This window comes from Saccopteryx bilineata, chromosome 1, assembly GCF_036850765.1.
Source record: "Saccopteryx bilineata isolate mSacBil1 chromosome 1, mSacBil1_pri_phased_curated, whole genome shotgun sequence".
Taxonomy (NCBI): domain Eukaryota; kingdom Metazoa; phylum Chordata; class Mammalia; order Chiroptera; family Emballonuridae; genus Saccopteryx; species Saccopteryx bilineata.
In genome coordinates, this window is record NC_089490.1 from 46,412,270 (window position 1) to 46,435,116 (window position 22,847).

The 22,847-nt window shown below is 43.3% G+C and overlaps 1 protein-coding gene across 3 annotated transcripts in view; it reads left to right on the forward strand.

Annotated features, from left to right (window-relative positions):
• The window catches only part of KCNQ5 (potassium voltage-gated channel subfamily Q member 5), a 625,390-nt gene extending 605,805 nt beyond the window's left edge, over positions 1-19,585 (forward strand). For all 3 annotated transcript variants that reach the window (XM_066253628.1, XM_066253635.1, XM_066253639.1), the window contains 3 exons: positions 11,781-11,912; positions 15,079-15,205; positions 16,168-19,585. In XM_066253628.1, the coding sequence (XP_066109725.1) occupies positions 11,781-11,912; positions 15,079-15,205; positions 16,168-17,130 (1,222 nt within the window). In that variant the 3' untranslated portion in view covers positions 17,131-19,585. The remainder of the gene's footprint in view (positions 1-11,780; positions 11,913-15,078; positions 15,206-16,167) is intronic.
• The last annotated feature ends 3,262 nt before the right edge of the window (positions 19,586-22,847 follow it).

Sequence of the window (22,847 nt, forward strand, 5' to 3'; positions counted from 1 at the left end):
TATTTATTTATTTTTAGATTTTATTTATGATTTTACAGAGAGGGGAGGGAGGGAAGCAAGAAGTATCAACTCATAGTGGCTTCACTTCAGCTGTGCACTGCTTGCTTTTTGCTTGTTGTATGTGCCGTGACCAGGCAAGCCCAGGGTCTCAAACAGGCAACTTCAGCATTCCAGGTGGATGCTTTAGCCACTGTGCCACCACAAGCCAGGTCTCACGCCTCTTTTTATCCAGACCAGGGGTCATCAAACTAGAGTGGGGACCAGAAGCCAACCCAGTGCTTGTTTTTGTACATAAAGTTTTATTGGAACACATCTACACTCATTTGTGTATGTATGGCCTATGGTTGCTCCCATGCTACAGTGCCCAGTGGAGTGATTTCAGCAGAGACCATATGAGCCGTGAAGTGTAAAATATTCACTATCTGGCCCTCTGCCTATATGAGGAGTTGTTCTGGGTTTAAGCCCATTTGCGTTTAGAGAGTCGAGATCCGTAATCCTCAGGCTAGTCCACACGAGAACTGAGATGGAAATCAGCTTTCCCACTTCCACCCGCAGCCCCAGACAGCCCTAGCCCCAGCACTCCTTCCTCTGCCTCGCTTCCTGATAAAAGTCTTAGTATCTGAACTGCAATGGTCTTTTTTTGTGTATGTGACAGAGACAGAGAAACAGAGAGAGGGACAGATAGGGACCGACAGACAGAAAGGAAGAGAGATGAGAAGCATTAATTCTTCGTTGCAACTCCTTAGTCTCCTTAGCTGTTCATTGCTTGCTTTCTCATATGTGCCTTCATGGAGGGCACAGCAGAGTGAGTGACCCCTTGCTCAAGCCAGAAACCTTGGGCTCAAGCCAGTGACCTTTGAGTTCAAGCCAGCAACCATGGGGTCATGTCTATGATCCCATGTTCAAGCCAGCAGCCCTGCACTCAAGGTGATGAGCCCATACTCAAGCCAGATGAGCCTGCACTCAAGCTAGCAATCTTGGGGTTTTGAAACTGGCTCCTCTGTGTCCCAGTCTGATGCTCTATCCACTGCGCCACTGCCTGGTCAGACTGCGGTGGTCTTGAAGAGGAGAAAAAATAAAAAATCCATAAGCTTTTTCAGTTCATAGTTCAACACCTACTTTCAAACATTTTCATCAATTTTCAGTATCTTCATATCTTTCCTAAAACTGAGAATCATTGAACACTGGCCTTCATTTCTTCTTGCCAACTAACCAGAAAATGGGCTACTCACTCTTTCTGTTTGCAAAAGCTTGTTGTGTACTAGTAGCTAGTAGCTGGGAAATACTGTCAAGCAAAACTGACTACAGTAAGACTGATGAGTATATCCTACATCTAGGGTATAGTAAGCAGAGCGCCCCTAGAATTTGTGATAAAATGGAAAACATTACAATTTTTGGAGGTGGGGAACCCACCTTAGCCATGGACTGGATCCCGGAGAGGACCCTTTGAAAGAATGAAGTTGGTAAATTTGAAGGGCAGAGTGCATTTCAAGCATGAGATCCCCTTTGGGAAAATGAAGATGGAGTTGGGTTGAATAGACTAACACGGCCTCGGATTTACTTGTGCGAGAGTATCAGAGAGTACAGAAAACAGGTCAGACCCATAGATAAGATAGTCTATACATTTTCCTTAATCTTTACAAGGTTGCCTGCCATGATCCACCCTGTGATGCTAGCTTAGTGGACTGATAAAAACACCGGCCGTGTAATCAGCAATAACCTTCCTCTGACTAGTTGTGTGACCTTGGACAGGTTACTCAACCTCCTGAACTTTCATTTAACCCAAATATCAAAGGTAGGGGGTTCTTAGAGCTTTAAGTTGACAATGCAGGTAAAGCACTCGTGTAGCACCAGCCATCCAGCAAGGGCCTCACTATTGGAGACCCCTCAACATTAAGTTGAGGTAAGCAAGATCTATGTCTTTTTCATCTTCATATCTCCACTATCCAGCTCCGTGTCAAGTAGATGGGAGCTGGGCACTCAGGTCAAGTTTATTGTATGCTAGAGACAAAAGCAGTTTTAGGCATCCCAGTTGATGACCAGAGAAGTGAGGAAATGCTGCAGGGACCAAGAATGACAGGACTGACTAGTCAGAGATGCTTTCTCAGGTTTAGCTTAGTCCCTCAAGTTTTCCACTCTGCTTTTGACCGTGAAAATCATGTCCAACCTGGCCTTCGGTGGTGCAGTGGATAGAGTGCTGACCTAGAATGCTGAGGTCGCTGGTTCAAAACGCTGGGCTAGCCCGGTCAAGGCACATATGACAAGCAAAACAAGCAATGAACAATTAAAGTGAAGCAACTATGAGTTGATACTTCTTGCTCCCTCACCCTCTCTCTCCTCTCTCTGTGAAATCAATAAGTAAAATCTTTAAAAAAAGAAAATCATGTCCAGTCCCTGGAGAAGTAAGAGAGGATCAGGTGGAAGGGAGGAGGCTGAGGTAATTAAATGACACAAACATCTCAAATCACCTAACCCTGATGGCAAGGGGTCCTTACTCAGAAAGGATCATCATGTAATGGCTTAAATGGTCAGAAACCCAGAGAGTGCACCTCACATTTACTCTCCCTTGGAGTGACATGATTTTTGGAAGCACTTAGTCTTCTTAGAAACAAAAAAAACTAAGGTTTTACTCTTTTTAGATTTTAACCACACGTTTCATCTCTGTTTCTTGATGATCCTATGACACTAAAAGTTCATTCAGACAACCTCATTACTATCCCATCAAGCTCTTTCCCCTCCTCACCCTGGACAGTTTCATTCTGCTATCAGCTCTCTGTTCACATTTGGTACTTACTGAGTTACATTATGATTTACTCCTTAACTTTCAATGTTTTTGTCTTTCTCTTCTAACATAATGACAGCTTATTGTTGTGATTTAATTGCTTTGTGAAATGCTAATCATATTAGTTATCTAAGGGGAAAGGATATTATAAATATATTTGTATGATTTTCAGAAGAATTTTTATTTAAATAACTTTTTTCTAAACCAGACAGAATCCTGACTATTAATGAATGAATATTTCTTTTACTTTAGAAAGTATTTTCATATTCATGAAATAGAGTCAGTGGCTTATGTTCTTCTTGAAATGTGCCTGAAGACTTTGGATCTGTTCTGTGGCATTCTTTTTAGAAGATCTCAACAAGAGTCTGCCTTGTCAAAGAACACAAACAACTTTGAACACCTAGAGGGTAGCTGATCCTCAGTCATTTCTTCAGCAATCATTTATTGCATCTCTACTACTGGCCAGGGAGTGTGTGAGATGCTAGCATCAAAAACCTGGTCTCGGCCCTGGCCGGGTGGCTCAGCGGTAGAGCGTCGGCCTGGCGTGCAGGAGTCCCAGGTTCGATTCCCAGCCAGGGCACACAGGAGAAGCACCCATCTGCTTCTCCACCCCTCCCCCTCTCCTTCCTCTCTGTCTCTCTCTTCCCCTCCCGCAGCCAAGGCTCCATTGGAGCAAAGATGGCCCGGATGCTGAGGATGGCTCTGTGGCCTCTGCCTCAGGCACTAGAATGGCTCTGGATGCAACAGAGCAACGCCCCAGAAGGGGCAGAGCATCGCCCCCTGGTGGGCATGCTGGGTGGATCCCAGTCGGGCGCATGCGGGAGTCTGTCTGACTGCCTCCCCGTTTCCAGCTTCGGAAAAATGAAAAAAAAACCTGGTCTCTGATATCGGTAACTCCAGTGGGTGAGATATGCCACTGGTTCAGCTCCATGGCAGCACATTTGAGAGCACAGAGCAAGACCATCTACCCCCCATGGGGTGGCCAGGAAAGAATCCCTAGAGAAATCAATGCTTGAGTTGAATCTGGAACAGTGAGCATTTTAGGTACAGTGCCAAGACAGAATGCTGAGAAATGAGTGCTCTGGTGACAAGAAAACCCAGAAGGGCTGGGTACAGCTTCGTCCAGAGGAATGAATAGAAATGAGCATCTGGAGTGGAAAGGAGGGAGCTGTCTCCATCCATCACCCTCTTCCCTCTCAAGGTGCCCACTGGGTCTCCTTAAAGAGCTTCTAGACAAACAAACCTCTCTTGCCCGTTAAACTCTGCTCCAAGTATTGGATTATAAAGGGGAAGAGACACAAGCCTGCATCAGGACCTCATACTGTCTGGTGAAGGAGACTGATACATAAGCAAATGATTACAGTGTGGTGTGTTACATGCTAAAATAGAGGTTGATAGGTAAATGATTAAGTACTTTGGAAGAATTACAGAAATTTCCATTAAGAAGTGATTTTAGAGCAGAGTCTTAAAGATATCATAGGATTTCCGAAAGAAGAAATAGCATATGCAAATAATTGATGTGTATATTTGATTGAAGGGTGTTTTGTGAATCTATAAATTTATTTATTTTTTTACAGGGACAGAGAGAGAGTCAGAGAGAGGGATAGATAGGGACAGACAGACAGGAACGGAGAGAGATGAGAAGCATCAATCATCAGTTTTTCGTTGCGACACCTTAGTTGTTTATTGATTGCTTTCTCATATGTGCCTTGACCGCGGGCCTTCAGCAGACCAAGTAACCCTTTGCTTGAGCCAGAGACCTTGAGTTCAAGCTGGTGGCTTTTTTGCTCACGCCAGATGAGCCCGCGCTCAAGCTGGTGACCTCGGTGTCTCGAACCTGGGTCCCCCGCATCCCAGTCCAGCACTCTATCCACTGCGCCACCACCTGGTCAGGCTGAATCTATAAATATTTTATTGTTGCTGGAACCTCAAGTTCCAAGGAGGAAGTGGGAGCAGATGAGGTGAGAGAGACAGACAGAGATTAGTCTGTTAACAGCCTTATAGGATGTACTAAGGAATTTGATGTTCACCCAGTAGGCCATGGAAAACCAATGCAGGCTTTGGGGAGGGGAGGGAAGTGGGATAATATGATCATCTTTGCATTTTGAAAGGTTTATTCTTTCTAAAGCTGTGGTAGTACAGATGGAAAGGAGGGGACAGCTTTGAGAGCAATTAGTACTTATTTGCTCTGCCCTTAGAAAAGGCAAAATGATTGTCATGATCCTTTAAATAAATTATTGATTTCAAAAATATTGATGCTTTTAAACATCCCCTGCACATTTATAGAATATATTACCTGATTTAGAATTCTCATATCTCATCTCAGACTTTTTATAATGTTTTTCTTTTCAACACACAACAAAACCAGTTAAGAAAATCTATTCGATTTTCATCTTAGAAAACTTAATTCTTAATAGGTGAGATAGTTTTATACATTCAGAAATGCACGATGCCTGACCAGGTGGTGGCACCGTAGATGGAGTATCAATCAACCTGGGACACTGAAAACCCAGGTTTGAAACCCCAAGGTCGCTGGCTTGAGTTCAAGGTCACTGGCGTGAGCAATGGATTAGTTGCTCTGCTGTAGCCCCTCGGTCAAGGCACATATGAGAAAGCAATCAATGAACAACAAAGGTGCCTCAATGAAGAATTGATGCTTCTCATCATTCTCCCTTCCAGTCTGTCTGTTCCTATCTGTCCCTTGTTCCATCTCTCCCTCTCTCTCTCTCTGTCTATGTCTCTCTCTAAGAAAAAAATATTTTGGCTCGTTCATTTAGTGAATGATGTAAATAACAATGAAATTATTTAAGGTCTGCTTAAAATATGACTGAGGGCTAGAGTGCAACTGCCTATGGAATACCTTCAGATTGTTCCTTCTGTTAAAATACTTGTAAAAGGAAAGAAAAAGCAATGTGCAACTTTGAGACAAGTTATCATATCAAACTTATACAACTCTCTACCAAGAAACAAGGGGAAAGGAGGGAATTCAGTTTGAAGGTACGTGCAGACACACCACTGGTGCCCATTGGTTGAGCTACAACCAATGCAAACACACAGCTTTGTGCCAAAGCTTGTCCCTGCACATGTAGCGTGGCTTATACCACCGTGGGCAAGAAAAACCTGGCAAAAATCACAGTCAACCTCACCATCTCCAGAACTGACGCCATGGTAACTGGGGGGTAATGTGGGAGTGAGAACCAGACAGACACATCTGGGTGGGATCCTGGCTTTGCCTCGTCACTGGTTGCTAGTCTGGGGCCAAATCAATTAAGTTCTCTGAACCTCAGTTTCCCTAAATATAAAAGAGAGATAAGAGTATCTTATTAAGTGCTGTTGAACATACGACATATAAAGTACTTCACATAACAAGTGGTAATAATATTAAAAACACAAAAACTAGTGGCAACCAAAAAACCACCTAGGAGTATATAAAGATGCTTTCCCTCTTTCCTGCCACCCAGGGACCACTAGCTACCTGGAAGATAAGCAAAGGTTTCTGGGCTGATAAATTAGCTTTTCTTCTGGTTTTCCTTAATATTACACAAAGTAGAAGATCTTTTCTGTTTTTTCCTATCCTTCCTCTTCTTATTCAACAAATGTATCTTTCTGCTCAAACCAGATGAGCCCGTACTCAAGCTGGCGACCTTGGGGTCTCGAACCTGGGTCCTCTGCATCCCAGTCCGATGTTCTATCCACTGCACCACCGCCTGGTCAGGCGTATCTTTCCATTGTGTATCAGGAACTGTGCTAAACTCTGAGTACACAATCTTGAAGCATGAGAGTAGTATCATAGTAGTTACATAGTGACAATAGCTAAGAGCCCATCCCTGTCTTCATGCAGCTGACAATCTAGTATGGGGAAATATTTTGGAGAGGGATATATTTTTCAAATGGTCACTCAGGGCCAAATTATTCACAGGATACATATTGCACTATTTTCTTTCCAGTTTTTCAATATAGGAGATTGAGTCCCAATCAAACCTTAATGCTGATAAACAAATTTGGAATGAAAAATAAATTCTAAGGCATTACATTAAAACAGATTTTATTTACTCTCTGCTGATAACTTTGCTTAAATGTCTTTGCAAACAAAGAAACAAAAAAAAAATCACAACCTGTCCTGAATAAAGAGTTTGGTGTAGAAAATATGGTAGAGAGAGTAAGATTATTATAGATGTTCTTGGATATCAAAATATAGGATTTTTCTTTTATGAACAAGAGAGAGAGAGGACACTCAGAGACAGACAGGAATGGAGAGAGATAAGAAGCATCACCTCATAATTGTAGCACCTTGTGTTCATTGATTGCTTTCTCATATTTGCCTTTACTAGGGGAGCTTCAGCCGAGCCAGTGACCCCTTGCTCAAGCCTGCAACCTTGGGCTCAAGCCAGTGACCTTGGGCTTCAAGCCAGTGACCTTGGGCTCAAGCCAGCAACCATGGGGTCATGTCTATGATCCCACACTCAAGCCGGATGAGCCCACACTTAAGCTAGTGACCCCAGCGTTTCAAACCTGAGTCCTCAGCATTTCAGGTTGATGCTCTATCCACTGTGCCACCACTTGCTTAGTCAGGCTCCATTTTTTTTTAAGTGAAAGGAGAGCACATAGACAGACTCCCACATGTGCCCCAACCAGAATCTACCAAGAAACTCCTGTCTTGGGCTGACACCGGAATCAACCAGGCTATTTTTAGTGCTTGAGGCTGGCACTCGGACCAACAGAGCTATCCTCAGCACCCAGCTGATGTTTGAACCAATCAGGCCACTAGCTGTGGAATGGGAAGAGGGAGATAAGGGGGAGAGGGAGGGAGAGAGAAGCAGATGTGTGCCCTGACCAGGAATTAAACCTGGGATGTCCATATGAAAGGCCGACACTCTAGCCACTGAGCCAACTGGCCAGGGCTGTATATCCATATTCTTATGGATACTCTATATGGGGGTAGATATTAACTAGACTCATTGTGGTGATAATTTTGTAATATATACAAATATTAAATCATTCTATTGCACGTCTAAAACTAATATAATACAGTGTCCATAAAGTCATGGTGCACTTTTGACCAGTCACAAGAAAGCAACAAAAGATGATAGAAATGTGAAATCTGCACCAAATAAAAGGAAAACCCTCCCAGTTTCTATAGGATGATGTGGCAGCATGTGCGCATGCACAGGTGATGACATAACACCATGTATACAGTGGAGCAGCCCTCGCCATGCCAGTCGAGATGTGGGTGGTACAGAGGAAAGTTCAGTGTGTTCTGTGGTTTGCTAAATTCGAATCCATGACCAAAGTGCAACGTTAATATCGGCACATTTATAACAAAGCACCACCACATAGGAATAACATTACTAAACAGTTGAAGGAAACCGGCAATTTGGTGGAGAAACCCCATTCTGGTAGGCCATCAGTCAGTGATGAGTCTGTAGAGGTTATATGGGATAGCTACCTAAGGAGCCCTAAAAAATCTGTGCGTGAGCCCACATCAAACTGCACTGAATAGGTATGAAATTGGGGAGTTTTCCTTTTATTTGGTGCAGATTTCACATTTCTATCGTCTTTTGTTGCTTTCCCGTGACCAGTCAAAAGTGCACCATGACTTTACAACACACTATATATCAATTATACCTCAGTTTAAATAAAACAACATTTATTATGGATAAATAATTTGGGAATAATTAAGATAATTAATTTGAAATTAATACAATTACAAGATAGAGTTTGGGGCTTTTTAACCAATAAAGCAATTGAGATTCCTTGCAACCAGCTATATATAAACTTAGGATAGGTAATGAGGATTTTCTGTTTAAATTCTACATTTGTTTCTAATCTTCCCACTTTCCACCAAGGGCCAATAAATTTTGGTTCACAGAGCCTCATTGACTGATTCCCAGCCTGGGATCTATGAATGTGATAATGGGAGTCTATGAGCCATTTAACAGTTGAAAAACCACGAAGACAGCATTTACCTGCAATAAGCCTGCACAGACTCATTAAAATGTTATGCTTCCTTGCTTTCTTCAGGAATTACATCAAGTTATTGCAGTCACTGGTTCTTAGGCAACTGAGCTATTTATGGCATCATGGGACTTATTGACAAAATATTGTTTTAAAACATGGTGTCCAGCCTGACCAGGCAGTGGCACAGTGGATAGAGCATCGGACTGGGATGTCGAGGACCCAGGTTCGAGACCTCAAGGTCGCCAGCTTGAGCATGGTCTCATCTGGTTTGAGCAAAAGCTCACAAGCTTGGACCCAAGGTCGCTGGCTCAAGCAAAGGGTTACTTGGTCTGCTGAAGGCCCGTGGTCAAGGCACATATGAGAAAGCAATCAATTAACAACTAAGATGTCGCAATGCGCAATGAAAAACTAATGATTGATGCTTCTCATCTCTTTGTCCCTGTCTATCTCTCTCTCTGTCTCTGTAAAAACAAAACAAAACCAAAAAAAATATGGTGTCCAGCCTGACATGTGGTGATGCAGTGGATCAAGTGTCAACCTAGAACACTGAGGTCACTGTTCAAAACCCCGGACTTACTTGGTCAAGACACATATGGGAGTTGATACTTCCTGCTCCTCCCCTCTTCTCCCCCTCTCTCTCTCTCTCTCTCTCTCTCTCGCTCTCTTCTCTCTAAAATAAATAAAATAAAATTAGAAACCATGGTTTCCAGCCTGACCAGGTGGTGGCACAGTGAATAAAGCATTGACCTGAGCCTGACCTGTGGTGGCCCAGTGGATAAAGCGTCAACCTGGAAACGCTGAGGTTGCCAGTTCAAAACCCTGGGCTTGCCTAGTCAAGGCGCATATGGGAGTTGATGGTTCCTGCTCCTCCCCCCTTCTCTCTCTCTCTCTCTCTCTCTCTCTCTCTCTCTCTTCTCTCTATAATGAATAAATAAAATCTTTGGAAAAAAAAAAAAAGCATTGACCTGAAACACTGAAAACCCAGGTTCAAACCCGAAGTCACCCGCTTGAGTGTGGGTTCACCAGCTTGAGCATAGGATCATAGACATGACCTTATGGTCACTGGCTTGAGCCAAAAGATGACTGGCTTGAGCCCAAGGTCACTGGCTTGAACAAGGGGTCACTGACTCAGTTGGAACCCCCCCCCCAGTCAAAGCACATATGAGAAGCAGTCAGTGAACAATTAATGTGCTTCAACTGTGAGTTGATGCTTCTCATCTCTCTCCCTTCCTGTCTGTGTCTCTCTCTCTCTTGCTTTAAAAAAAACCAAAATGGCCCTGGCCAGTTGGCTCAGTGGTAGAGCGTCGGCCTGGCGTGCAGAAGTCCCGGGTTCGACTACCGGCCAGGGCACACAGGAGAAGCACCCATCTGCTTCTCCACCCCTCCCCCTCTCCTTCCTCTCTGTCTCTCTCTTCCCCTCCCGCAGCCGAGGCTCCATTGGAGCAAAGATGGCCTGGGCGCTTGGGATGGCTCTTTGGCCTCTGCCCCAGGCGCTAGAGTGGCTCTGGTCACAACAGAGCGACGCCCCGGAGGGGCAGAGCATCACCCCCTGGTAGGCGTGTCGGGTGGATCCCGGTCGGGCGCATGCGGGAGTCTGTCTGACTGTCTCTCCCCGTTTCCAGCTTCAGAAAAATACAAAAAAAAAACAAACCCAAAATAGTGTCTATGTTGGGGGAAGCATAGTAATAAAAAGCTGAAAAGCTTAGATATCCAAACTTAATGAGTGTGTTATGTTTGAAACAAAAGAAACTTGGCTAGCTAATCAAGTAGTAGTCTGCAGAAATAATTTATAAAGCAAAATTTTCATGAATTTCTATACAAATGTACAGTTTTTTCTACAGAGAATAAGAGGTTTCCAGATACAGTACATCTGCATCTCAAAAATGTATATGGCCTGACCAGGCGGTAGCTCAGTGGATAGAGCGTCAAACTGCGGAAGACCCAGGTTCGAGACCCTGAGGTCGCCAGCTGGAGCCCAGCTCATCTGGTTTGAGCAAAAGCTCACCAGCTTGAGCCCAAGGTTGCTGGCTCAAGCAAGGGGTTACTCGGTCTGAAGGCCAAGGTCAAGGCACATATGAGAAAGCAATCAATGAACAATTAGGTGTTGCAGCGCGCAACGAAAAATTAATGATTGATGCTTCTCATCTCTTCATTCCTGTCTGTCTGTCCCTGTCTATCCCTCTCTCTCTCTCTCTCTCTGTAAAAAAAAAAAGTCAAAAAAAATTTTTTTAATGTATATGGTTACATAAAAGACCATTTTAACACCTTTTATAGTTTATAAAGGATGCAATCACCAGGTGTTGTAACTTGGATTTCTGGGGGTCACACAGAAAAGACAGAATTGTATTTTGACTTTAATTTTCAATCAAGGTCCTGGCTGGTTGGCTCAGTGGTGGTGCGTCGGCCTGGCGTGTGGATGTCCTAGGTTTGATTCCCAGTCAGGGCACACAAGAGAAGTGCCCATCTGCTTCTCTACCCCTCCTCCTCTCATCTCTCTCTCTCTCTCTTTTTCTCTCTCTTTCTCTCTCTCTCTCTTCTCCTCCTGCAGCCATGGCTCAATTGGAGCAAGTTGGCCCTGGGCACTGAGGATGGTTCCATGGCCTCCACCTCAGGTGCTAAGAAGAACTCAGTTTCTGAGCAATGGAGCAATGCCTCAGATGGCAGAGCATCCCCCTAGTAGGCTTGCCGGGTGGATCCCAGTGGGGGCGCATGTGGGAGTCTGTCTTTGCCTCCCCTCCTCTCACTGAATAAAAAAAAAAAAATTCAATCAGGCTTCAATGAACATTTAAAAGGTGCAACATTTCCTAAACAGTCTATTTTTTTAGTGTTTTTCATTTTCAAGATGTGCCACAAATGAGATTTTCTTAAAATGTCCACTGTAATGTAATCTCAGGCTTTATATCGCATTATCGTAGGAGCCTGAAATAACTTAATGTATGACTCTCCCCCTCCCAGCGTTTCTTATATTCGCTAGTAAGCTATTTTTTTAACTTCTTTTATGAAGTTATGAAGATTAATGTATAATATGTTGCTCTTACAGAATTATGAAATTTCATGTTGCAAAACGAAAATTCAAGGAAACATTACGACCATACGATGTAAAAGATGTCATCGAACAATATTCTGCTGGTCACCTGGACATGTTGTGTAGAATTAAGAGCCTTCAAACACGGTAAGCAATGGAAATGTTATTTGTTGTAAAGAAAGGCACAGAAACTATTTGGGCCTGACTTGTGGTGGCACAATGAAGAAAGTGTTGACCGGGAATGCTGTGGTCACCAGTTCAAAACCCCGGGTTTGTCCAGTCAAGGCACATATGGAAAGCAATCACGATGAGTTGATGCCTCCCACTCCTAACCCCCCTTCTCTCTTTCCCGCCTCTCCCTAAAAGCAACAAATAAGGTTGGAGGGAGGGGACCATCTAGAAGGAACTCTGCAGTAGAGAAAACTCTTCAATTCCATAGTCCTAATTCATTTTTAGTGGACAACTGGACCTCGCTTTTAACATAGATTTTATTTAAAGATGTAACTCAGGTATTAAAAGCCTCCAACTAACAGTTTCCTCATCTGTGAAAATGGGGATAATGTTAGTGCTTGCTTCATGAGAGTGTCACGAGGATTGAGTAAGTTAACACACATTAAATGAGTGCTCAGTAAGTGCTAATGGCTGTTCTGATGTCATCTGAATTATCCCTGCTGCTGCTGTTGTTTTATTATCTAAATCCTAACCAGTATTTAGGAATAAGCTAGTCTTCCTCTTTCATTAAACTTGACCTGACTAGCCAGCCCACAAAGACAAACCTTTCCCTTATCTGATCTCCCGGAGCATTTAAAGTGTGCAACGGAGATGGAGGCACTCAGATCTTGGTATACCGTGCCACAGTCAAGACTGAAAATGACTGGTTGGCTCTTATATTGTTTCCTTGCTTGTGACTAAGACTGGACCTTTCCCTCCCTTCGTGTTCTGTAAATGTTAACCACACACTGTCACCAGTGAGCATCTTAGGGACTGACTAAAAGTGAGTTTAGCATGTTACTCCAACTATTTGTGTTTGATTGTGTTATCTTGAAGGCAAAATATTTAGTCAACTCATATTTAAAGGATCTTGCTTCACTATCAGGCACGTATTACTAGCATTTGTGATTAAACAGTTTGTGTTTTTTGTGGGGGGGAGAATGTTTGCTTGCAGGGGGAAGAATGTTTGCTTGCAAGACAGACAGACAGGAAAGGAGAGAGATGAGGTGCAACTTGTAGTTGCAGCACCTTAGTTGTTTATTAATTGCTTTCTCATATGTGCCTTGACCAGAGGACTCCTGCTGAGCCAGTGACCCCTTGCTCAAGCCAGGGACCTTGGGCTCTATCCAGTGACCTTTGGGCTCAAGCCAACGACCATCGGTCATGTCTGTGATCCCACATTCAAGCTGGCGACCCCACACTCAATCTGATGAGCCTGAACTCAAGCCTGATGAGCGCACACTCAAGCTGGCAACCTCCAAGTTTCAAACCTGGGTCCTCAGTGCCCCAGGTTGATGCTCCATCCACTGTGCCACTGCCTGGTCAGGCTATAATTAAACAGTTCTTAAAATACACAGGCTTAGTCTGAAATATTTGTTTATATGTCCACAGCACACTTAGCCCAAGGTGAGGGATATACTAAACCCTTAGTAGAATACCTGTTGATCAGTTAGTTACAAATATATGTATATAATTTGTTTATTCATTCTTTCAACAGATGACTATTGAGCCTGTAATGTGTGCCACATACTGTGGATCTCTAGATATTAATAAAAGAATGACCCCATCCTTTTGAGTTTGCATCCTTTAATAGATTAGATGTCATGACAGAAGATAGGCACTATATGTATTTCTACACAAAGTGAACTGGGAAACTGAGTCAGTTTCCTGGTAATTCAGTTCTAAAGCACACAAAAAAGAAGAAAGTACTGTAATTCCCACTTAGACTGATCAAGTCTCCTTGGAAATCATTTTAATTCATCTTGTGGTCATGTTACAATCTTTGCCTAGGTGGTAGCGGTCTTCCAATTCATTTAATAGAACTATCAGTGGCTCCCAAGGTTTTTATAAAATAGAACTGCTACAAAATTTCCAGAGCTAATCTAGAATGTCTAGCTCATGTAGAGTATATTTTCCAACTAGAATAGCTTTCTTATCTGCTTATCTCTTGCCTATCAGATATACAATAAATGTTCATTGAATAATCTATTAATATGAAATAATCATAATTATGGCTTTGTTATATTTTAAGTAGTTGAATTCGGGAAACACTTGGTCAAAGATGGAAACAAATTGCTTTGTAGTTTAAGGCAGTTTTGTCCCCAGAAGATCACCCGTTGTGGACCAGAACAATGAGAAAATTAATCCTATACATAATTCTCGTGTTAAGAAATAAGCACAGGCCGTGGCCGGTTGGCTCAGCGGTAGAGCATCGGCCTGGCGTGCGGGGGACCCGGGTTCGATTCCCGGCCAGGGCACATAGGAGAAGCGCCAATTTGCTTCTCCACCCCCCCCTTCCTCTCTGTCTCTCTCTTCTCCTCCCGCAGCCAAGGCTCCATTGGAGCAAGGATGGCCCGGGCGCTGGGGATGGCTCCTTGGCCTCTGCCCCAGGCGCTAGAGTGGCTCTGGTCGTGGCAGAGCGACGCCCTGGAGGGGCAGAGCATCGCCCCCTGGTGGGCAGAGTGTCGCCCCTGGTGGACGTGCCGGGTGGATCCCGGTCGGGCGCATGCGGGAGTCTGTCTGACTGTCTCTCCCCGTTTCCAGCTTCAGAAAGAAAAAAGAAAAAAAAAAGAAATAAGCACATAGCCTGACCAGGCGGTGGCGCAGTGGATAGAGTGTCGGACTGGGATGTAGACGACCCAGGTTTGAGACCCCGAGGTCGCCAGCTTGAGCGCGGGCTCCTCTGGTTTGAGCAAAAAGCTCACCAGCTTGAACCCAAGGTCCAGCAAGGGGTTACTCGGTCTGCTGAAGGCCCACGGTCAAGGCACATATGAGAAAGCAATCAATGAACAACTAAGGTGTTGCAACGTGCAATGAAAAACTAATGATTGATGCTTCTCATCTCTCTCCGTTCCTGTCTGTCTGTCCCTGTCTATCCCTCTCTCTGACTCACTCTCTGTCTCTGAAAAAAAAAAAAAAAAAAAAAAGAAATAAGCACATAAAAAAGAAGATAAGCACATCAACTAGAATAAATTCACTTTTATTTTATCTTACATAAATTAAAAATAATTGTATTTAATTTTCTTTTTCAAAACACTTCATTCTGGCCTAGGGCAACCTCCATCTTCAGCACTCATAATCAGATGTCCTCTCTCTCTGATAGTGTTGACCAAATTCTTGGAAAAGGGCAGATCACATCAGATAAGAAGAGCCGAGAGAAAATAACGGCAGAACATGAGACCACAGACGACCTCAGTATGCTTGGCCGGGTGGTAAAGGTTGAAAAACAGGTACAACTCCACGATCCTGGTTAAAATTTTAGCCAGAATTTTTTAAATCAAAATTGATTATAGGCAATTGGGTGTATTTTAGTGATTAATATATTTTTAAAAATGGAAACAAAAAATAAAATCAAGAAACAGCAAATGCAATTAGGTTTTCCTTGTGTGTAGAGTAGACAGTATTCTCTAAACACTTGGACTTCCACATAAGGAATAGAAAATTTCATGTCATCAAACAGGAAGCAACTGTAGATTTTCAAAAGTAGAATTTTTAAATATTTTTTATTTGTATTTTGGTTATTTTCATTGTCTTTCTTAGGTCACTTTTTTTAAAAAGGCTCATTATCACTATTATAGTACATCAAATGTTTGTTAACTCTCGGGCTATATCTCATTCAAAAATCACTTTCCAGAAATCAAATTGCTCCCCAATTTAATTATGAGTATATCAGGCATTAATTCTGAAGCATTCTGTGCCTTTATTTTTACATTCAGAACCACCTAGATTGGTATTTAAGGTCTTGACTTTATTATAGAATAAGTCTCTTACTCTACAGCCGTGGAGTTCCAGCATGTCTTCACAGAAGAGACTTAGGACAGGCAGCCGATTGGGCTGGGAGTACGGACGGTACATTTGTACAGTGATTACATGGTTTCTGAGAATGTCAATTGTCCATTTTAAAGAGCTGTGGGACAGAGGTGCTGGTGATTACATAGCGGCCAAAGCATCCCTCTCCTCTTAAGTCCTCCCTTGCCCCCCCCCCCACTGCTAGATAATACATTCTAAAAAAGTACTAAATGAAAAATAAAAAATTAATTAATGGTACTAAATACCAGTTCTGAATTCTACTTACGCTGAATATTTTACTGTATTGGCATACTCTGATTTTATTTTTTCTTTAATTCTAGAAGTGAATCTCATTCTTACTAACAGGTTAGACTCATATGTAACCATTTTTCCCCATTGTTAGGTACAGTCCATCGAGTCCAAGCTGGACTGCCTACTGGACATATATCAACAGGTCCTCCGGAAAGGCTCCACCTCAGCCCTCACTTTGGCCTCGTTCCAAATCCCACCTTTTGAATGTGAACAGACATCTGACTATCAGAGCCCTGTGGACAGCAAAGACCTGTCCAGTTCCGCACAGAACAGTGGCTGCCTAACCAGATCAGCTAGTGCCAACATCTCCCGAGGCCTGCAGTTCATCCTGACGCCCAATGAGTTCGGCGCTCAGACTTTCTACGCGCTTAGCCCTACTATGCACAGTCAAGCAACACAGGTGCCATTGAGTCAAAGTGATGGCTCTTCGGTGGCAGCCACCACCAACATTGCAAACCAAATAAATGCAGCACCTAAGCCAGCAGCCCCAACAACTTTACAGATCCCGCCTCCTCTCCCAGCCATCAAGCATCTGCCCAGGCCAGACACCCTGCACCCAAACCCCACAGGCTTCCAGGAAAGCATTTCTGATGCCACCACCTGCCTTGCTGCCTCCAAGGAAAACGTTCAGGTTGCACAGTCAAATCTGACCAAGGACCGTTCCGTGAGGAAGAGCTTTGACCTGGGAGGAGAAACTCTGTTGTCTGTCCACCCAGTGGTGCCCAAGGACTTGGGCAAATCTTTGTCTGTACAAAACCTGATCAGGTCAACAGAGGAGCTGAATATACAGCTTTCAGGGAGTGAGTCCAGTGGCTCCAGAGGCAGCCAAGATTTTTACCCTAAATGGAAGGAATCCAAATTGTTTATAACTGATGAAGAAGTGGGCTCGGAAGAGATGGAGACAGACACTTTCGATGCCTCCCTGCAGCCCACCAGGGAAACTGCTTTTGCATCAGACTCTCTAAGGACTGGAAGATCTCGATCATCTCAGAGCATTTGTAAGGCGGGAGAAAGTACAGATGCCCTTAGCTTGCCTCATGTCAAACTGAAATAAGTTCTCCGTTTTCTTTCTAGACATAACAGTTCCTTTAGCCATACATATCATTGCATGAACTATTTTGAAAGCCCCTCTAAAGTTGAATTTGCAAGAATCAGGAAGAACATGAAAGGCAGTTTATAAGCCCATTATCTGTTAATTGCATGAAAATGCATGTTTAGGGATGGCTGAAATTCCGAGGTACATCAACATTAAGCCACTCATTTAGTAACGTACCTTAAGTTAAAAACCCTGAGAAACCAAACTCTGCTAACGCTGTGGGGTGTATGAAAATTAGGTCATTTAGAAGATTTGACTCTGTATTTTGAAATTGCAGGAGTAAACACCTTCAAATTTCAGCCATTTCTGCTTTGCGATTAGGTGCAAAATACATTTTCAAAATTAGGCCATTATGTATATTTAAACTCAATGGCTCTCATCAACAACTGCTAATAAGGTACCAAGTAAAGCAGAATTTGGGAATAGTAGAAATGACTGTTTATTTCAAGATATATTTGCCAGCCCATTCCTAATTAGTCATGTTATTATTAATGTAATTTGAATGTCAATATGTGCTTTCGGTGACTTAATGCTGTGGCAAGCAATTTTGCACATCATTTTCATGTTGTTCTTTATGACAAAAATGTTCTTCAATTAGAAAATGTGCAAATCATGAAATTCAGGGCCAACGGAGCAGAAAGACTACTGACACATTTGACTTTATGGAAATATATTCCCTAATGGTTGAATCAACTTTATAAGTGGTTAACTTCTCCATAAACAAATGAAATAGTGATCAGTGGAATGGCCAGTGTGATTGGGCTGACCTGTCTGCTATGGCACCAGCCCAGGCTGGTCAGCCCTGCCCACAGAAAGGGGAAGTGTGAGGGGCCGTCCCTACTGAGCTGACACACACAGGCAGGATCCCGGGGAGGGAGACATGTGAGTGAGACTAAGAAGGGAAAAGCTTGAGAAGAACCCAGACACAACTCCAGGAAGTAAGTCAAGTTCAAGAAAATGACTTCCCCTCAAAGGGCAATGAGAGGGAGAGAAACCAAAATAAAAGAACTCGATCTTTATAGAAAATGAATACTGCTAAGGAATTCAACTACCTAAACATCTTATTCTTATATATAAACAGAGGATTTTGCAAGGTATTTATTTTTTAATATGCCCTGAATGTTTTTGCTATTAGGTAGAATATTTTGCAGATGAAAGGCTAAAACTAAACCTCCTTTACTTTTTATATCACAGTAAATGTTTTCTATTCTCCCCAAGAATGTTGCCCCAAATCTGAAATTATTGGTTTCGTTTCCTGGTTTAAGCACTGGCAGTTAGAAGTCAGGTTAACTCTGGCTGGGTCTGCAGATCAAAATACTTCATCCTACAACATGGCAAAAAGCCCAAAGGAAACAAAATAAAAAGTGTAATCACCAGAAAGCAAGCAATGCTGACTGTTTGTTAGAAACCAACCTAGTGATGTCAGACCCACAGAACTTCAAAGTCAAGACCTTCAAAAAGGCAAGGGAAAGCAAGATAACACTTTAATTCAGTTCAACTCGAGCCACAAAAAAACTTTTAAAAAGCCCCCCTCCCATTCTCTGGGCAGATAGAGCTGCCTCCAGAAACACTAACAACTCCAGCAGCCCGGAGAAAGGCAGGGATATCACCTGGGCACCCAGAGGCAGTAGGAGGCCCTGAAAGCCTCCAGTCCTTCCCAGTTATCTCGCACAACTGGCCTCCTCCGCCCCTGACTTTCTCCTTCCCTTTCTTCTCCATTCACTGCGTGTCAATTCCCTGCCGCTATCTTGCTTCTGAACTTCACCAGCCTCCATCCCCAAGTAAACCACTTCTCCACTCCACCGAAAATATTCAATATGTCCCCCAACCCTTTAAAATCCATGTCCCTTTTGATAGACACTGAAATTTTGAATGGTTTCTCTTCTCGCCCGCCCCTGAGTTCTAGCACAACCCTTGGATTATATCGTTATAAATCTTCTTGGCTGCTGGAGACACACGGAAGGTTGAATCTAATTTTACACTCCAGTTCAAAAGAGCTATCAAGCTCTTAAAGCAATTATTTTCATTTGTGAAGCATAGAATCCTAGTAAATTGTGAAATTCAATTTTTCATCTACCCATGCCTCCACTCAGCCTGACATTGTGATACTCCCTCTGGAGGTGACCCACACACGCACACACCTCCGCTGACCTAAAGCCAGATACTTGCCATGCACTCAGAGCGAGAGGAAGGCGGCAGCAACTTTCAGGAAGCACTGATTCTTGGACATACCATGTCTTGGGTGAAACCCCACTGGCAGCAGGAATTCTGAATGTATTGGGGACCCCGCCTTGGGCCTCTTTAGGCCTCAAACACAGTACAGTTCATCCAGCATTGCTGAAGACAGAAGAGTCAGAAACAAAATTTATAAGCATCACTTGAGGTCTTAATCATAGAAAAATGCGATAAACCACGGTGTGAGAAATTTGTATAGAGAGACGCCATGACCATAGTGTGTCTGTCTTAGGCGAGCACAAAAAACTTCCTAGATGTTCAAAGATAGTTGTATTGTGTGAATAAAATAGGGTTCTGTCTGTTGTGCTTCTCTCTGTGGAGTTCAGAGGGGTTTCCCATTTACACCTAGCAAAGTGCCATTGGTCAATCCCAAATGGTGTCCTGAAGCACAGTTTAGTTGAGCACTGAGAAGCACACGCTCTCTCGGCTCAGGTCTGTCTGCCTTCTTTAACACGCAGAGTTGATCGAGCTAATATTTAATTGTAAACATCCCTTATGGGAAGTTAACTAAAAAAAATGTTCTGTGTCTGATCTAAATGTTTGCATTGTGTTCAACTAAATTAATATCTGTAGATTGCAAGTTTTGTTTAAATAAGACTTTATTGGCTTTTTATACGTACTCATCTCCTGTTCAAAGGTGCCTTTCTCGCCTCCTGTTGACTCAGTGATTCTGAAAGTTCTTAATTCGCAGCTAAAACAAGTCTAATAGAGAGGAGGAAACCAGGCACTAAGTGACTAATTCTCATGCCGATTTGCAAAGCAAAACTGTAAGACATAATGACACATAAGTAACTAAATTAATGGATCACTTAAGAAAATATTGTAAGTATGACTTTATCTCCCCAGAAGCTGATTTTTTTTGCCTTAAAATGAATTGGTTGTGTTCTTGTAAGAGAAACTTAATTTAAAATAATTACGTGCATTTAAGTGAGCAGTTCTCAAAGTCATGTATGACAATGCAATTGTCTGTTTCCTGAACACAAATAAATCAGGAATACCATATCCATTTCAAGCTACCATTAAAATGTAATTTCCTTTGCTCTCTTTTACTGAGATTATTTGTTTTCAAGTAAAACATTAAAAAAAATATCTAAGAACAACTAATGGGACTGTTTTCATCTGGAACTAACTGGTGGATTCTGAACTGACTGGTCCCAGTCAACTAAACTGACTGTCTACAAATTTGGAGCTACAATATAAAAATTATCTTTTTGCTGTAGAAATAATTGGTAATTTTGGGAAAGAAGAGGTTGTAAATGTTTTTGAGGGTCTTCTAAAAAAATAATTTGCCTGACAGGTGGTGGCACAGTGGATAGAGCATCGACCTGGGATGCTGAGGTCCTAGGTTTGAAACCCCGAGGTCATCAGCTTGAGTGCAGGATCATAGACATGATCCCATGGTTACTGGCTTAAGCCCTAGGTTGCTGGCTTGAGCAAGGGGTCACTGGCTCAGCTTGAGCCCCCTGGTCAAGGCACGTATAAAAAGCAATCAATGAACAAGTAAAGTAACACAACCACGAGTTGATGTTTCTCATCTATCTCTCTTCTGACTCTCTCACTTTCTCTCAGTAAAATAATAATAATAATAATCTGATACACTTTTAAGTTGGTCAAGCAAGCACGTTTCATACGCTGGTTTATTTTCACTGCTCTCTCTGGAAGGTGGTACAATAGGCCCATAACCTTTTTTATCTCACGAGAGCCAAAATGGGAAGTTCTCTCATGTTCTCCTCATTTTTTTCCTACTGTCTAAAACATCTCTGTTATTAGTTCTCCTGGAATTAATCATGGACACTTAATGCAAAATTACTAGGGGGACAGAAAGAATGAGGATTTTCTAGGAAAGAAGGAAAAGATCCTTTTTGGAGCAGAAGCCCTACCTCTCTTGTTAAGGCAGGGTTGGGCAGGTCTCAAAAATGGTAATTGTGCCTGACCTGGTGGTGGCGCAGTGGATAGAGCGTCGGACTGGGATGCGGAAGGACCCAGGTACGAGACCCTGGGGTTGCCAGCTTGAGCACGGGCTCATCTGGCTTGAGCAAAAAGCTCACTAGCTTGGACCTAAGGTCACTGGCTCGAACAGGGGGTTATTCAGTCTGCTGAAGGCCCGCGGTCATGGCACATATGAGAAAGCAATCAATGAACAACTACGGTGTCACAACAAAAAACTGATGATTGATGCTTCTCATCTCTCTCCGTTCCTGTCTGTCTGTCCCTATCTATCCCTCTATCTGACTCTCTCTCTGTCCCTGTAAAAAAATTAAAAATTAAAATTAAAAATTTTAAAAAATGGTAATTGTAAGTGGTCAGGGCTGCAGCGTTTGGGCACTGCCTGGTCACCACTTTTTATCACTTGTTTAACAGACTTTTTTTTTTTTAACAGAGACAGAGAGAGTCAGAGAGAGGGATAGATAGGGACAGACAGACAGGAACGGAGAGATGAGAAGCATCAATCATCAGTTTTTCGTTGCGCATTGCGACACCTTAGTTGTTCATTGATTGCTTTCTCATATGTGCCTTGACCGTAGGCCTTCAGCAGACTGAGTAACCCCTTGCCCGAGCCAGCGACCTTGGGTCCAAGCTGGTGAGCTTTTGCTCAAACCAGATGAACCCGCGCTCAAGCTGGTGACCTCAGGGTCTTATACCTGGGACCTCGGCATCCCAGTCCGACACTCTATCCACTGCACCACTGCCTGGTCAGGCCAGACTTTTTAATACAGTTAACACAAAGCTCACATGAACTGGTATCTGAGTTTTGACATATCAAATTTTAAAAAATCAAATCAATATCAACAGCAAATAGATGTTTCTCTCCTCTCTTTCTCAAATCAATAAATAAATACACTTTAAAACAAAAAGAAGCCCTAGCTAGTTGGCTCAGTGGATAGAGCATAGGCCCTGCGTGCAGACATCCCAGGTTCGATCCCCGGTCAGGGCACACATAAAAGGCGACTATCTGCTTCTCTTCCCCTCTCTCTCCCCCAGTCTCTCTCTTCTCCCATAGCCAGCAGCTTGACTGGTTCAAGCATCTGCCCCAGGCACTGGGGATGGCTTGGTTGATTCAGCATCAGCCCCAGGCGGGGGCTGTCAGGTAGCTCCCAGTTGGAGCACATGCAGGAGTATATCCCTCTATTTCTCCTCCACTCACTTAAAAAAAAAAAATAGCATGCTCAAGGACAAACTTTTTTTTTTTTTTTGTATTTTTCTGAAGCTGGAAATGGGGAGAGACAGTCAGATAGACTCCCGCATGCGCCCGACCGGGATCCACCCGGCACGCCCACCAGGGGCGACGCTCTGCCCACCAGGGGGCGATGCTCTGCCCCTCCGGGGCGTCGCTCTGCCGAGACCAGAGCCACTCTAGCGCCTGGGGCAGAGGCCAAGGAGCCATCCCCAGCGCCCGGGCCATCTTTGCTCCAATGGAGCCTTGGCTGCGGGAGGGGAAG